General features: G+C 30.2%; 1 protein-coding gene across 1 annotated transcript; it reads left to right on the top strand.

Annotated features, from left to right (window-relative positions):
* The first annotated feature begins 6509 nt into the window (after positions 1 to 6509).
* On the top strand, positions 6510 to 13681 carry LOC134698862 (transcription and mRNA export factor ENY2). Its single transcript, XM_063560538.1, has 5 exons — positions 6510 to 6635; positions 9338 to 9412; positions 10023 to 10093; positions 10410 to 10484; positions 11157 to 13681. Exons 1-5 carry the CDS (start codon positions 6619 to 6621, stop codon positions 11231 to 11233), a joined length of 315 nt encoding a protein of 104 aa, XP_063416608.1. The 5' UTR covers positions 6510 to 6618; the 3' UTR covers positions 11234 to 13681.
* Positions 13682 to 15274: the final 1593 nt, after the last annotated feature.

Raw genomic sequence — 15274 nt, 5'->3', positions numbered from 1 at the left:
ACAATAAGCAGTTCATATTAAAAAAGAAGATGTGCTATGATTTCAAGCAAGACAACTTTCCACAAGAGATACATGTACATGTAGGTCAATTATATTTATTTTATGCAATAAAGGTAAGGTGTACAGGTCACTCTGGCAGTAATAATGTGACCTTGACCTCATTTTTGTGGTTAATTGATCATTGTCAAGTTTCAATATTATGTTTGTTTGATAGACACTGTTTGCAATACTGTAAATTGAGAAATTATTGCAAGGTTTTTATAATTGTGCAAAATGAGACAGAGTTGTAAACGCAATAATTTCAATTCGCAAATTAAAATATTTTATATGAATTTAACAGAATTTTTCTCAATATTGTAAAATAATAAAATCACATTTAAGTATAAAATGACAAAATCGCAATAATAAATGCACGCCATAATTTCTGAATTTACAGTATGTTATTTAAGGTTCACAATGCCTGCAATGTGTTGTGTTAAGAATGATTTTAAGGTGTTCATCTGACTTAATGGACTTTTGCCTCATTGACATGGATCATTAATATTGTTAAGTTTTGTTATACTTGTTCAGTTGTTGTGAAAATCATTTTCTTAAAGACTTTTAACTTAAACTCAACTGTATATGATCTTATGATCATTGATTTGTTACAAGGAAATAATTTTCAATATTTAATAAAAAAAGAAAAGAGAGATTTTATTGTCGAGCCTTCGACTTTAGTCGAAAAAGCGAGACTAAGCGATCCTACTTTCCGTCGGCGGCGGCGTCCACAAATATTCACTCTGTGGTTACATTTTTTGAAATTTTAATAACTTTCTTAAACTACACTGGATTTCTACCAAACTTGGACAGAAGCTTGTGTATGATCATAAGATAGTATCCAGGAGAAAAGTTGTAAAAATAAAATTCCATTTTTTCCGTATTTTACTTATAAATGGACTTAGTTTTTTCTGCGGGGAAACATTACATTCACTCTGTGGTTAAAGTTTTTAGAATTTTAATAACTTTCTTAAACTATCCTTTGTTTGTACCAAACTTGGACAAAAGCTTGTTTATGATCATAAGATAGTATCCAGAAGTAAATTTTGTAAAAAAATAAATCCATTTTTTCCATATTTTACTTTTAAATGGACTTAGTTTTTCTACAGAGAAACATTACATTTACTCTGTGGTTAAAGTTTTTAAAAATTTAATAACTTTCTTAAACTAGCTGGGTTTGTACCAAACTTGGACAGAAGCTTATTTATGATCATAAGATAGTATCCAGAAGTAAATTTTGTTAAAAGATATTTCCATTTTTTCTGTATTTTACTTTTAAAGGGACTTAGATTTTCTTTCAGTTAACACTACATACAGTCTGCAGTTTAAGTTTTCAAAACATTAATTAGATTCATTAACTATCCTACATTTTTACCAAACTTGGACAGATGCTTCTTACAATCAAAAGGAATATTTTTATTGATTTTTTTCCTCCTTTATGTTGAGCCTGCGATTTACAGCAAAAGTAGGTGAGACACTGGGTTCCGCGGAACCCTTACAAATTTTTTACTTATAAATGGACTTAGTTTTTTCTGCAGGGCAACATTACATTCACTCTGAGGTTAAAGTTTTTAGAATTTTAATAACTTTCTTAAACTATCCTTGGTTTGTTCCAAACTTGGGACAGAAACTTGTTTATGATCATAAGATATATAGTATCCAGAAGTAAATTTTGTAAACAAATAAATCCATTTTTTCTGTATTTTACTTTTAAATGGACTTAGTTTTTCTGCGGGAAACATAACATTCACTCTGTGGTAAAAGTTTTTAAAATTTTAATAACTTTCTTAAACTATCCTGGGTTTGTACTAAACTTGGACAAAAGCTTATTTATGATCATTAGATAGTATCCAGAAGTAAATTTTGTAAAAAGACAACTCCATTTTTTCTGTATTTTACTTTTAAATGGACTTAGATTTTCTTCCAGTGAACATTACATACAGTCTGCAGTTAAAGTTTTCAAAACATTTATTAGATTCATTAATTATTCTAGATTTTTACCAAACTTGGACAGAAGCTTCTTACAATCATAAGATAGTATCAAGAGGAATATTTTTATTGATTTTTTTCCTCATTTTTGTGTAGCCTGTGATTTACAGCAAAAGTAGGCGAGACACTGGGTTCCGCGGAACCCTTACAAATTTTTGCACTTTTTAGTACGCTAAAAATCAGGTTTATATCTATACACTATTGTTGAACTATTCAATGTTTATATATTTGTGTACGATATATTGTATATAATGTCATGAATGTAAATTTTGTAAAGTCATATCATTGTAATTGAATGAATTAGAAATAATTCTTCATGGTTATGAGAATCAGAAAATGGTGTAAAACATTGCAAAAAATATTAATGATGCATGAACAATCATTTTATCCCTGCATGTAGAAACTTTATTCTGAAACATGCATACATACATGTTTGAGTGCATGAGGCAGTTTACTGTAAAGAATATTTGACAAGGGGAGGTAATTTGTGTTGTAAATAAAACAAAATATTGTATGTATTTTTTTATGTATTTGATGATTGATGGAAAAATTGTAAGATTATTTAATAATTCATTGCAGTATTTCATGTATGTGCTGTTCTTTAAGAATATGATAAGAACTTATTATGTGAGTTAAGATAAATGAGGTTGTTGGACTTGTTACAATTAAAAAAGAAAGGGGGTTTAAATTATATTAATTTTGATATTAAGAAAGGGTGTGAGAGCATCATTGCAAGCTAGAACTATTAAAGGGTGTGAGAGCATCATCGCAAGCTAGAACTAGTAAAGGGTGTGAGAGCATCATCACAAGCTAGAACTATTAAAGGGTGTGAGAGCATCATCACAAGCTAGAACTATTAAAGGGTGTGAGAGCATCATCGCAAGCTAGAACTAGTAAAGGGTGTGAGAGCATCATCACAAGCTAGAACTATTAAAGGGTGTGAGAGCATCATCGCAAGCTAGAACTATTAAAGGGTGTGAGAGCATCATCGCAAGCTAGAACTATTAAAGGGTGTGAGAGCATCATCGCAAGCTAGAACTAGTAAAGGGTGTGAGAGCATCATCGCAAGCTAGAACTATTGAAGGGTGTGAGTGCATCATCGCAAGCTAGAACTATTTAAGGGTGTGAGAGCATCATCGCAAGCTAGAACTATTAAAGGGTGTGAACCACATTCATTTTCTTTTTTGTTCCAGATGTGATAGTATTTATGAAAAAAGAAAGCTAGAAATAAAAGAGATAGCTTTTTCGTTTAAAGGATTAAAGACAATAAGAACAATATGTTTAGTTTTCGATCATTTGAAATTAAAAAAAAATATTGTAAAAGTTGTTCAATTTTTAATAAAAAAAATTTGGGAACATATGAAATTGTAAGTCAGTGTTCTTTGTGTTATAGTTGCATGTCAACAGAATGAACAATATCTCAAGAAACTATAAGTGTAACTATTATAAACAGGCTATTATTTCAAATTGGAATTATTTTTAGTTATGGAATTTGAATAATTTCTTATGCTTGTTATTTTTACTAAATTCCATGTGTATTCTGTATTTTAATGTTCTGTGCTGCACACAACACTTTCTGTTACAAAAAAAACCATTGTATGTAAGTGTTATGAACCGCCAAAAACAATATAATACCAAAGAAACATGGAATTTATCAAGAATTAGCACAAGAAATAATACAAAGTCCATAATTGAAAATAATTCCAAGTTCAATTAATAGCCTGTTAACTGTTAATCTCCATTCTAGATTTTTAAAGAAAAAAAACTAGCTATGATCAGATGTTATTTTTTTGTTTTAATATATTTAAAACTATTTGATTTTTGAAACATTGTTATTATATTGCCTGACAGTTCTAAATTTAGTTATCATTTTAATTTTACCATGGTAGGCAGCATTTGACTACAATGTTCTGTTTTGTTATTACTTGTTCAAATTTCAACCCAATCAAACTAATTGATATTAAAAAATGGGAAATATTTAAATTTGTTGTTCAATTTATTGGGTGTTTTTAACATTCCTTTATTTTCAGTAAGACCTCAAATGCAAGTAAGCATTATCAATTACACTTATCTAGATATAGGAAGATGTGGTGTGAGTGCCAATGAGACAACTCCCCATCCAAGTCACAATTTATAAAGGTAAACCATTATAGGTCAATGTACGACCTTCTACACAGAGCCTTGGCTCACACCGAACAGCAAGTTATACAGGGCTCCAAAAATTACTAGTTTAAAACCATTCAAACAGGAATGTTTTCAAAGATTGAAAGAGATTGACAAAACTGTTTGAGGAGGGAAGGATTTGGTGTCATTTTCATATGCTTGTGGAAAACAGAAGTAAATGGTTTAGTGACATCACTGTTATTTGTTTTTTGTCTGTCTGTCCATTCTATCATTTGATAGGAAAATAATGCAATTTCCAATCAGACAACTATCCACTAGAGACTAAATGATGTGGCTGCTAGCTACTATAGTTCACTGCATGGCCTTCCACAATAAGCAAATCCCTATCTGTATAGCAAGTAAGCTATTGAAATCTGGACATGACGAAATGTAAAAGAAGAAAACAAATTTCCTACCCTACAATATATAAAAGATACTGAAGTTTACATTCAAAAAAAGGTTCTGAAAATTTTTATACAATGTTTGGTATGATATAAATGGGAAGGTATCTTTCAAGGTCGATGATAAGCAGATTGATTGTTCCTGAGTTATGGGACTTAAAATTGTTAAAGTTGAACAATTTACCACATATCTAAGCCTTATAGTAGTTCTTAATTTCTGGATCATATCTTCACACAATTCATCCTGACTTGATTCCAGAGATATGACTTGATTGTTGTAAAGAAAAGGCAGTTTTGAGCATATTTCATGGAAACAAATATAAATACAAAAACGTGATATGATTGCCAAAGACACTACTCTCCACCAGAGACCAAATGTCATGAAATTGTGTGTGGACTGTTAAAAAACAACTTAGAAAAAAAGACAATTTTAAACTTAAGCTCTATCTTCTAACGAGACCTTTAGGCACAACAATCACACTTCAACATATTACCTACAGAGCTTTTTATACAACCACAAAACATTTTGCAGTTGTATATATAGATTGGTATCATGTTGTCATCATCGTCATCCGAAGACATTTGTTTTTTCGCGCAATTACTTTACTGTAAGTAAATAGAAATCTATGAAATTTACAAGGTTGATGACTACAAAAGGAAGCAGGGAGAGGATTAACCCCCCTTTTTTTGGAAGATCAATGTATTTGAATGGGGACATATAGTTGGAACCCCCCCTCTTTGCCCTGGATTGGGACCCCCCCCCCCCCCTGGGAAGGTTGGGATTGATTTGGGGGTTATGGTCCGAACAGTTTAGAAATTAGGGTCCAAAAAAGGGCCCAAATAAGCATGTTTCTAGTTTCAAGACAAATGCTTGCAAAGTGGTGTATGGATCTCTCTGAAATTATACCACAAGTTTCCATACTATAAAGGGATGGTAAAAATTGGTTTTTACAGGTTACGACTCAAAAGGTCTATGAATGAGGGGGAAAACAAAGGTGTTCTGGTTAATGGACAATTACTTCAGTACAAAATATAATTCAAAAGCAGTGTAAGGGAAGTAATTTATACACAACTTTTTGCATTACCTCCCTTATTATGGTTGTAAACTCCATTGGAAATTTGAATTGAGATTAGGTCCATATTTTGAGGGAAATGATTTGTGTATTTTTTGGGGAAAAGGGGGAGGAGTAAAAAAAAATATGGGGTGTGGAAAGTTGTTCTAAAAATTTCAGAAATTAAAAAGAAAATTTCTAAAAATATTATTTTGGGGGAAGGGGGCAATTCGCAACAGTATAATGTATTGAAAAAAATAGCAAAAAAATATATTTAGATTCACTTCACATAACTAATTTAAGTTCTTTGACTACAGTTATTTTGTGTCAGATACCTATAATGGTCAAAATATTAGTCCAAATTTTGAATATTGTGTCCATTTTTTGTCCCAACTGTTCAGGGTTTGAACTCAGCAGTCGTATCAAGCTGCACTCAGTGAAGTAATTTGTTTTTAATTTTAAGCTAACAATGATTCTTTACCATTTCAGTGCTCACAAGCACTTTGATAAGTTTTCAAGAATTACCTTCCTGTAACAACATTGAAACAGATAAACAAGAGGTCCTTAAAGCAAATACCCTTATGTTTTGGGCAAAAACTATAAGAACATAGAGAGATTAGAAACAGTTAACAGGAAAGTTTTGGTTAGCAATACCAAGTTCCAACATAAACAGATTTTAGTCATGAATATTTTTTACTCGTTGTGTCAATTCTTTGAAGATTGTTTACAATGATAAGTAGGAGAGAAAAAGATTTATCTATGTAGTTATAATAAAAAAATGAGCAAATAAAATTAAAAGAAACAGATTTATTTAGTTAAATTTTATTTTAGTGGAAAGTGTTAGTGGCGGTGCTCCTTGAAAGGATTATTTAACCTTAGTGGGGATGAACATTTAAGACAAAATAAAACGCACCATTTCTGCAAGCGTCTAACAAACGTTGACCAGTTTGTTGAAATTGTTTTTTTTTTGGTAAAACATGGCTGGCATTGGAGAGTAAGTTTATTCTTCTATTATTGACATAAAGAGTCAACAAATGAACAAACTCACTGACATGTTTAGATATGGCAAGTTAGGGTTCATGTCACAGATATTTCACTAATGTTCGCAGTTAAAAAACTTCATTTATAAAAAAGGATACGATTTTTCACTGGTCAGACTATGGGGTCCGCCAGACTAAGCTCTTGTGTCGGTTAAAAAAACTAAAGACTAATAGTGTGTGTAGTATTTCAGGTTTATCAAATGCTCGAAATAGTAGTCTAGCCTTTACAATAAAAATAATGGTTGGAAAAAAATAAAATGATTTTGGTACAAAACACTTCAAATTGATCCCTAGTCCGAGATTACTCTGACGTCCAAAGCCAAAGGCTGTTTTGTCAGACAAGCTGGGGCCGTGGGACGTCAGAGCTCTTCCCATTTCAAAAAGTGGATATTTGCCCACCCAAAATTGATGAGCTGCTTTGTCGCTTCTGGTGCCGACTGACAGCCTTGGAATTATTTAAATCAGACATCAATCTGTTCATATTTCATTTATGTAAGTTTCACCTACCTGCCAACCTTTATTTTTCCATATTTTAACAGTTTTCATAGTGACCCATAGATTTCGGCATTTTGACTTTCATTTTCAAAGATTATCACGTGACCATGGGAAAACAATGATGATTTATGCAAATGACCATAATGTAACACTTGGTTCGTTTACGATGCAAGTTATCTAAATGTCCCAGAGCTTCCGATTCTAACATCCATTTGAAAGTGAAAGTCAAAATGCTGAAATCAACGGATCACTGAAAACTGTTAAACTATGGAAAAATAAAGGTTGGCAGGTACATAAATGAAGAGATACAATGTAAATGAAAAATGAACAGATTTATGCCCGATTTATATAATTCCAAGGCCGTCAGACGGCACCAGAAGCAACGAAGCAGCACTACTATTTTGGGTGGGCAAATATCCACTTTTTCATATGGGATGAGCTCTGACGTCCCACGGCCCCAGCTTGTCTGGCAAAACAGCTGTTGAACGTCGGAGTAATCGCGGACTAATTGATCCCCTGTTGATAATCCATCTGCTTTTCTTCCTAGTCTGATACAGAAAAAAAACTTGTTATCATGTTTATTTAGGATATTTAGTGTTCCAGTTTGATTGTTTTCACTGTGATCTGCCTTCTCTTTCCTGACTGCCACCGTGTGGCCTAATTAGCAAGTCCATACATGTACCTGTATTGCTGTATAATTTATTTGGATGGAAATGATATAATTCTACATGTCCTTGAAATTATCCGAGTCCGTTTGGGCCCATCCACATTCACACCCTTTCACTTTCGCACCCTACACATTCTCGCCCGATTTTTATTGGTTTTCAAAATTTGTGTTTTTTCAACTTTGTAATCAAGTTTTGGCAAGTGTATTCCTATAAGTATATTAATTGTCATTGTCGCAAAATAATAAAGTGAAACAATGTTTTTTATTGTGTTGAATAAATCATGTTGTGGATAGTGTTTTGTTAAATAATAATATTCATCGTTTCTAATTAATTCTAAATAAAGCATTAAAGTGAGATTCTGTCAACGTTTTTTTTGTGTTTTTTTTTCTGTTGAATAAATCTTAATTATGATTTGGTTGGTGTATTGCTATAACTTTATTACATTGTTCATGTTGTTTCAAAATAAAGTTAGAATTCTGACGACATTTTTTTCTTTGTGTTTAATAAATATTAATCATGTTATGGTTAGTGCATTGCTATAATTTTTTGTTTCATTGTTTCAAAGAGGCTAAAACAATTATCTTTTGTGTTTTTCAGTTTAAAATCTTCAATGTTTAACTCATACCAAGCTAAATACATGTACATGCAGTATTTTCATCAAAGCAATTTAAAACAACAATCATGATTTTCTAATTATTCAACTGGAATTTGATTTAAAATTGGGTGCAAACTTGTAGGGTGCAAGGTGTGAAAGTGTATTTGGCGCGAATAAACCTGATACCACATGTCTTCATGTTTCTGAGAAGTTTATAACCCTTAGCTGAACAACATTTTAAGCAGGTTTTATAACCTGTGATTTAAAGTAATCCACTTATTGCTATCGGATGGGTCTCTAACATGTCTTATCTAGGAACTTAAACATAAAATTCAAATTCATTTAGTATCAAATTAAAGGAGAGACACAAATATATTTCTTATTAAACAACTTAATAATGGGTTAAAAACAGGGGGACCCAACAGTTGTTGATCAAGAATGTCTCCTGAAAATAACTGAAATAAAATTGTGAACTAGATATCTAGATCCTTGTTCTAATCATCACAATCAGTGAAATGATTCAAATCATGCAATAACTGCCTACATTTAAAAGTATAGCATGATATGCCAATTCAGGCCTCCAAAGAACTTAGAAGCCTGCACTTTTAAAATCCTTGCTGGAACACTGATATTTACTTTGTAACTGGGAAAAGATCAGATTTTTTTTATACCAGTTTCAAGTTTTTATGTTAATAGAAAAAATCAAAATTATTTGATATAAAAAGTATAAAGAACTGTCTGTTTCGGTATTGGACTTGGTAAAGAGTTGACATCAAGATCAGCTCTTTTAGTCTAGGAGCACATACAACTTACCTTGAATCTATGCTAGTATAATTCACTAACAGTAGTGAATAACAATTAAAAAAAAAACCATTGATTTATATGATGTATATTGTAGTGACAGGAAGATTAAGGATGCTCAGATGAGGGCAACTATCAACCAGAAGTTGGTGGAAACAGGAGAAAGAGAAAGGTTTAATATCAGTTACATTATTCAGTTCCATAAGCAAATGAAAATTTTCTTTTTAAAATGAAAACAACTATTATCTACCCCATGTGTACATGTACATACATCTGGTTCATTAAAAAACAAACTTTTTATCTATGAAATGATTTTTTGAGTTATTTCCCTTTCATTAATTACTAAAGCATGGTGTTTAGTATGAAAGTAAACCCTTCAAGAACTTTGTTTCTCTGAAATGCCATGATTGTTACAAAGACAGGGTAAAAAATGTTTCCAAGATTGTCTCATTCTTATGATTGAAAAAGTATTGTCCTTACAACCCTATACATGTCATATATATACATTATAAACCACTAAAGCACTGTAAGGTCTGCGATATGAAAAGAGCTTGCTTATAAGTATTTGTGGTAAAGTAAATATAAAAAGTATAATTTAGATAAATACATAACCATAATTGATAAAGTCATGAAAGTGATGTGAATTCAAAATTTGTAACAGCAATGAGCAATTCCCAACACATGTCATATGTATTTATTCAGGTTGTTCTGTTCAATAGTTTCAGTGTGGTATAGATAGTTTAAAGTAACAGTGTGGATTTTGATATTGTTTCTTTTTATAGATTAAAGGAACTGTTGAGGACCCGACTTGTTGAATGTGGATGGAGAGACCAACTTAAACAGTATTGTAAAGGTTGGTTGTTGTTTTTAACTATGTACAAAAAAAAATATCACTTTTTGATGGTATCAACAATTTTTCTTCTTCAATATTTTCAATTATTTCAAGTTGTACATCCAATTTTATTTTATATGTTTGTACCATCATGTAAAAAATGTAGTAAAATAAAGTATCATTCAAAATTAGATTGTTTGAGAACTTTTAAATTGTTTCAACTTTAAAGATAAAATTATAACCCGAACAACTGTCAACTGTAAACAGACAATTTTGGTCTTCCCTTTTTGGTGGTTTTATTATTTATTTTCACAGTTGTTAATTAACTTTATTATAGAGGTAGTAAAACAGAAAGGATTAGAACATATCACAGTAGATGATTTAGTGGCTGAAATAACACCCAAAGGAAGATGTGAGTTTTCTTCCTACAATTATTGGTCGTCCCACTGTCTATATCACTCTTCTTATTTAGCTTTTGATAAAACTGCATATCTCAGCTTTGAGTCATCATTATATTGACTCAGCATTTATGAATTTTGAGCTAGAGATATCAACCACATCATAATGTACAAACTGACATTAATAAGTTTGACCCGAAATTATCAAGATGTCTCTCAGTTTGCCTGTGAAACAAAGAAATTCAGTATTTATAATACATTTGTAGCAGTATTCTTTCTACAATTTTATATACATGACGTAGAATCTGTGTAAATATATACTTTTTTCCATCCTTAATTTAGTTTTAATATACCATCTTGTTTCTAGATTTATAGCACTGCTTATAAAACAAAATCTATTAGAAAATAATTTCAGATAGCATCACATTCAAACATTATAGCATCAAGTTACCATGGTGATGCTTAAGAGATCTTTGAAGAACACTGAATTCATTAAATTCCATAATGTGTCCAACCTTCACAAATATCGATTGATAAACACAATCACAAATCTAATCTCTTATAAAAGTCGAATTTTCCAGTCATAAAAAATTAGTGCTTGTTAAATTGAATAAATTATAATTTTGGAAAGAATCTCATAGCCTAAACTTAAAATGTGTTTTATATTTGATATTTATTTTTTTTAGCATTGGTTCCAGATAATGTAAAGAGAGAATTATTACAGAGAATAAGAACATTCCTGGCTCAGCAGTCTAATATATAAAGTATATACCTCAGCGATTGTCAGAGGAGAGTGGACTGTTCTCACATCATTCCTTTAGAAGTGTATTGGACTAGATATAGCCACAATCTAATAAGCAATAATGTTTATAACGTTAACTAAACGAAAGGTTTAAGACTTTGTACTTGACCTTTATTTTTTTTATATCTCTTGTATACTGTGTATGGAATGATAGTTTGTGTCTCAATTTGCAAAGGGGTTTGGAAATGTTTGAATTTTCTCAATTTGCAAATGGACTTCTTTAAAACTATTGTAGTAAAAACTTGGAGTGCACTTTTTGTGTTTCAGTAATATATGCACTGTTACATCTGATTGTAGGAAATTGACTTCACTACGACGATACTGTATCAAATACATGTAAACTTAAAAAACAAAATGCATATGTTGAATTCACATTTGCATTGAAAATATTTAGAAAAAATAGATTAGGATAGATAGAAAGTTTAAAAAAGAATCAGTTTTAAAGATGATAATTTCCACAAAATATTTCTTTTATTTTTGCTTGAAGATAGTAGTCAGAAGTTATTATTTACCTTTCAAGGCTGAAATTGCTTAGTGATAATTAAAGAAAAAAAGAGGTCAGAAGTTAATTTCTTCTCAAATTTAACAAAACATTTTTTTTTTAGTATTATCCACATTTCATGTTAGATTTGGGCAAGTTCTAAATAAACTGTGCTATTTGATACCTTATTTTTAAACAGCATTATATACTATGTAATTTTTTACTAGTTGAAGTTGTACTTTTTTAACATTCAGTTTCTTGTCTGTTTACTTTATTTGAAGTGAATGTTTAAGAAGTTAAAAAAAAAGAAATGTTGAATGATATTTTGCCATATCTGTCTTGTAGTTATTGTCTCTTATTACTTGAATTATTGTAATAATGATAAGTACAAAATACTTATATCTATTTTTATATATACATTATTTAGATTATTTAGCTCAATATATACTTCTAGTCTGTTTTTCCATATTATCTTCAGAGGCCAAAATAAACATATCTTGGGTTCCCATCCATTCTATCATGTCAAGGTATACATTTACTCTTTCCCGTCCTTTTGTCTTATGATATTAGTAGTCTTATGTGCAATCATACCACTCTTCCATATAACCCATTCATTGGTTAGACATTTCCCAAATCACCAACTTTACTCTGATTATATATAATTTAAGCATGCTATATCCCTTTCTGATTTGGGGCAATGCAACTGAATAAAGAGTAAGAATCCCTGTTGATTTGAAGATAATATTTGGTTACATAAGTTATAAACGATCTTTAGTCTTCCAAAATCTTATCTAAATTGATTATGCTGGTGAAAATGTATTTGAATAAAAGTATGGTAACACATTGCTCTCTTTTTACTTCTCGCCCTGGCTCTGCACTGCAGCTATCCAGTATTTATTCTTGTACCAGCATACTTCCCAACAAGGGAAAGAATCTATTCAATTGTAATTTTATAATCAGATTCAGGCTGGGGCGATGGGTTTCAAACTTTTTTGTTGCTTGTGTGATATAATACTCAAGAGAAATGTATGTTGTTACAAATTATTTTGTGCACAATTACTTCATAGATTTGTACATAAGGTCTTCCAATGTAACACAAATAAGGGTTATAAACTACATTTTTCTTTTGTTTGGTTTATTTTTTATTATGGATGGGCCATATATTTGGGAAATGTTATCCTTTATCATTTACATTCCAGTGTGAGTGAATATTTAATTAATGAAAGCTTTATCATAATAAATCATAGACTGCTGTTAAGTATTTCTTAAACATAGCATGATTTGGAACATTGTTTTGTCGCCTTGCATGTCAAAATCGAAATGGATGTAACAACAAATGTTTATTTTGGCCTTGTTTTAAGGGTATATATCTATAAATAATAGATTTAGTGTCATATCATATCATTTAATTTCATTTCATTGTTAATAAAGAATACAAATTTGAAAAATATTAACAAACTCATGCTTAAGATTTAATTTTATGTTTTTAACAAAAAATTGTTGGTTATAGTATTTTAGACATAGTTCTTATGCTAGATTGTTTGAACATAATCTTGTTCTCTATTGAGATTATATCAATTTAAAAAGTTAGATGCATATATTTTTTTCCATTCAATCACATTCCCTTATGTGAGACGTATCTTAATTCGTTAATTTCGGTTTTGAAAGTAGTTGTCTCCCTTTGCGCAGTTTTGATTCCGCTGTTGTTATTGATGTATACCAGATTGTCATACATAATTTTATAATCAATTAAACAGCATTATTTTCTATAATTTTTAAGGGCTGTTATAAATTTAAATTGCACAGAGGTAAGGAATTTAAAGTTTGATTTTAATTGGTGCAAAATTTCATTTCATTTTCATTGTACATTTTTACTCATCTTTTTCACAGAACTGAACAATGTAAATAAAATATTTATTGTTTATAAATTCTTGGTTTTTTTTGGAAAGATTAGAACTTGTTCTAAATCTTTACTTAGGCACCATCCTCCCTTACAACAGGACAGGTTAGCTATTGTTACTAAATGTATTCACACTAAAATGTAGTTCCCTATGGTTCTCATGAATGTTCACATAATACACAAATAAACTGAAAAAACTGGGTATATTATTGGAGCAGTTCATTCAAGAATGTATGCAATTAAGGTGTGTTGATGTGGAGGCTTTTTTAAAAACATTTTGATTAAGTAAGTGGGTATTGATTCAACTAGTATGATTGACAACTGTCATTATCACTAAACAATCAGTGACAAGGTGGACCTTAATTACAATGCCCCACCTCCTAAACTGCCAATCAAATTGACCACATTACCTATCAACCTCAGTCTTATATAACTATACAGACCCACTTAATATACATCTAATTCGTAATTCTTACTACACAAGTATTTGACCTCATAATTAAATACACAAATGTGTATATTAGATGTTTGATATTTATAAGGATGATAGATTTATTTATTGCCAATTACTTTTGATCTACATTACATAAAGTGATTCTGTAAATTATATCTGAAAGATAAATGATTAATGGATTCACAAGATCTTAATAAAAATGAAATATGAATATAAGTATGAATGTATAAAAGGTATTCAAGTATGGCCTATGTTTTACTTGATAAATTTCCAAAAATCATCTGTAATTAATCAACAATTTAGATTAGTTCACTTTTTTTTATCAGGAATTCGCTTGAAACAGTTTTAAAATTTATAAACTTTTAATTATAACAAACCATTGTTTATTAGTTTATTTCCCATCAAACATTGTGTCTATTTTAGTCATTTAAATTTTTACTAAAAGTAAATATATATTTTTGCAATCAAGAAAGAATCCACATTTCAATAAAATAGGGTTTTTAATTGGTTTATGTTGAAAATTAAAATTGAAAATGCCCTGTGTTAAAAAATACTTTAAAATTTGATCAAAAGGCACTCTAAAACTTTTAATTTTCAATGCCATATCACTCTCTTTCAACCAACAAAATGCCCCAAAACAACATTTTTAGATTATATTTGTTCAATGGCACTTTTAAATTGTGCAAATTTAGAGACTTATATTATTTAATTTGAGCTCATTTTATCCTCACACTGAAAAAGCAAGTTTCCTTCTAAAGACCTACTGTAATGCATTTTTCAGCAATAGTGCTCTATAAATATTCATTTCCCCCCACCATACCTTAATATGAAATAATTCAAACTACTGTTCTAATCTTTCCATGAGTGATATCCATCACTTTGATTTTTATGCTCATCAAGGAGTGGACACTTGATGGTATACCTATGTCTGTCAGTTTGGTGCTCTGTAAACATTTCTTATGTGATCTAAGTACAACATGAAGATTGACAAAAAAAGCTTTTATTATACGACAAAAAAAATTGCAGTTGTATACTGTAAATTCAGAAATTATTGCGTGCATTTATTATTGTGATTTTGTCGTTTAAGACTTGAATGCGATTTTAATATTTACGATTTTGAGAAAAATTCTGTTAAATTAATATAAAATATTTTAAAATGCGATTTTA

The sequence above is a fragment of the Mytilus trossulus genome, unplaced genomic scaffold (genome assembly GCF_036588685.1).
Source record: "Mytilus trossulus isolate FHL-02 unplaced genomic scaffold, PNRI_Mtr1.1.1.hap1 h1tg000024l__unscaffolded, whole genome shotgun sequence".
NCBI classification, from domain to species: domain Eukaryota; kingdom Metazoa; phylum Mollusca; class Bivalvia; order Mytilida; family Mytilidae; genus Mytilus; species Mytilus trossulus.
The sequence above is the reverse complement of the archived record's forward strand: the minus strand, read 5'-3'. Positions and strand labels throughout refer to the sequence as shown.

Coding starts and splice junctions, on each gene's coding strand:
- LOC134698862 (XM_063560538.1), top strand. Junction 9,413..10,022: donor GAAACAGGAGAAAGAGAAAG/GTTTAATATCAG, acceptor TTCTTTTTATAG/ATTAAAGGAACTGTTGAGGA. Junction 10,485..11,156: donor AATAACACCCAAAGGAAGAT/GTGAGTTTTCTT, acceptor TATTTTTTTTAG/CATTGGTTCCAGATAATGTA.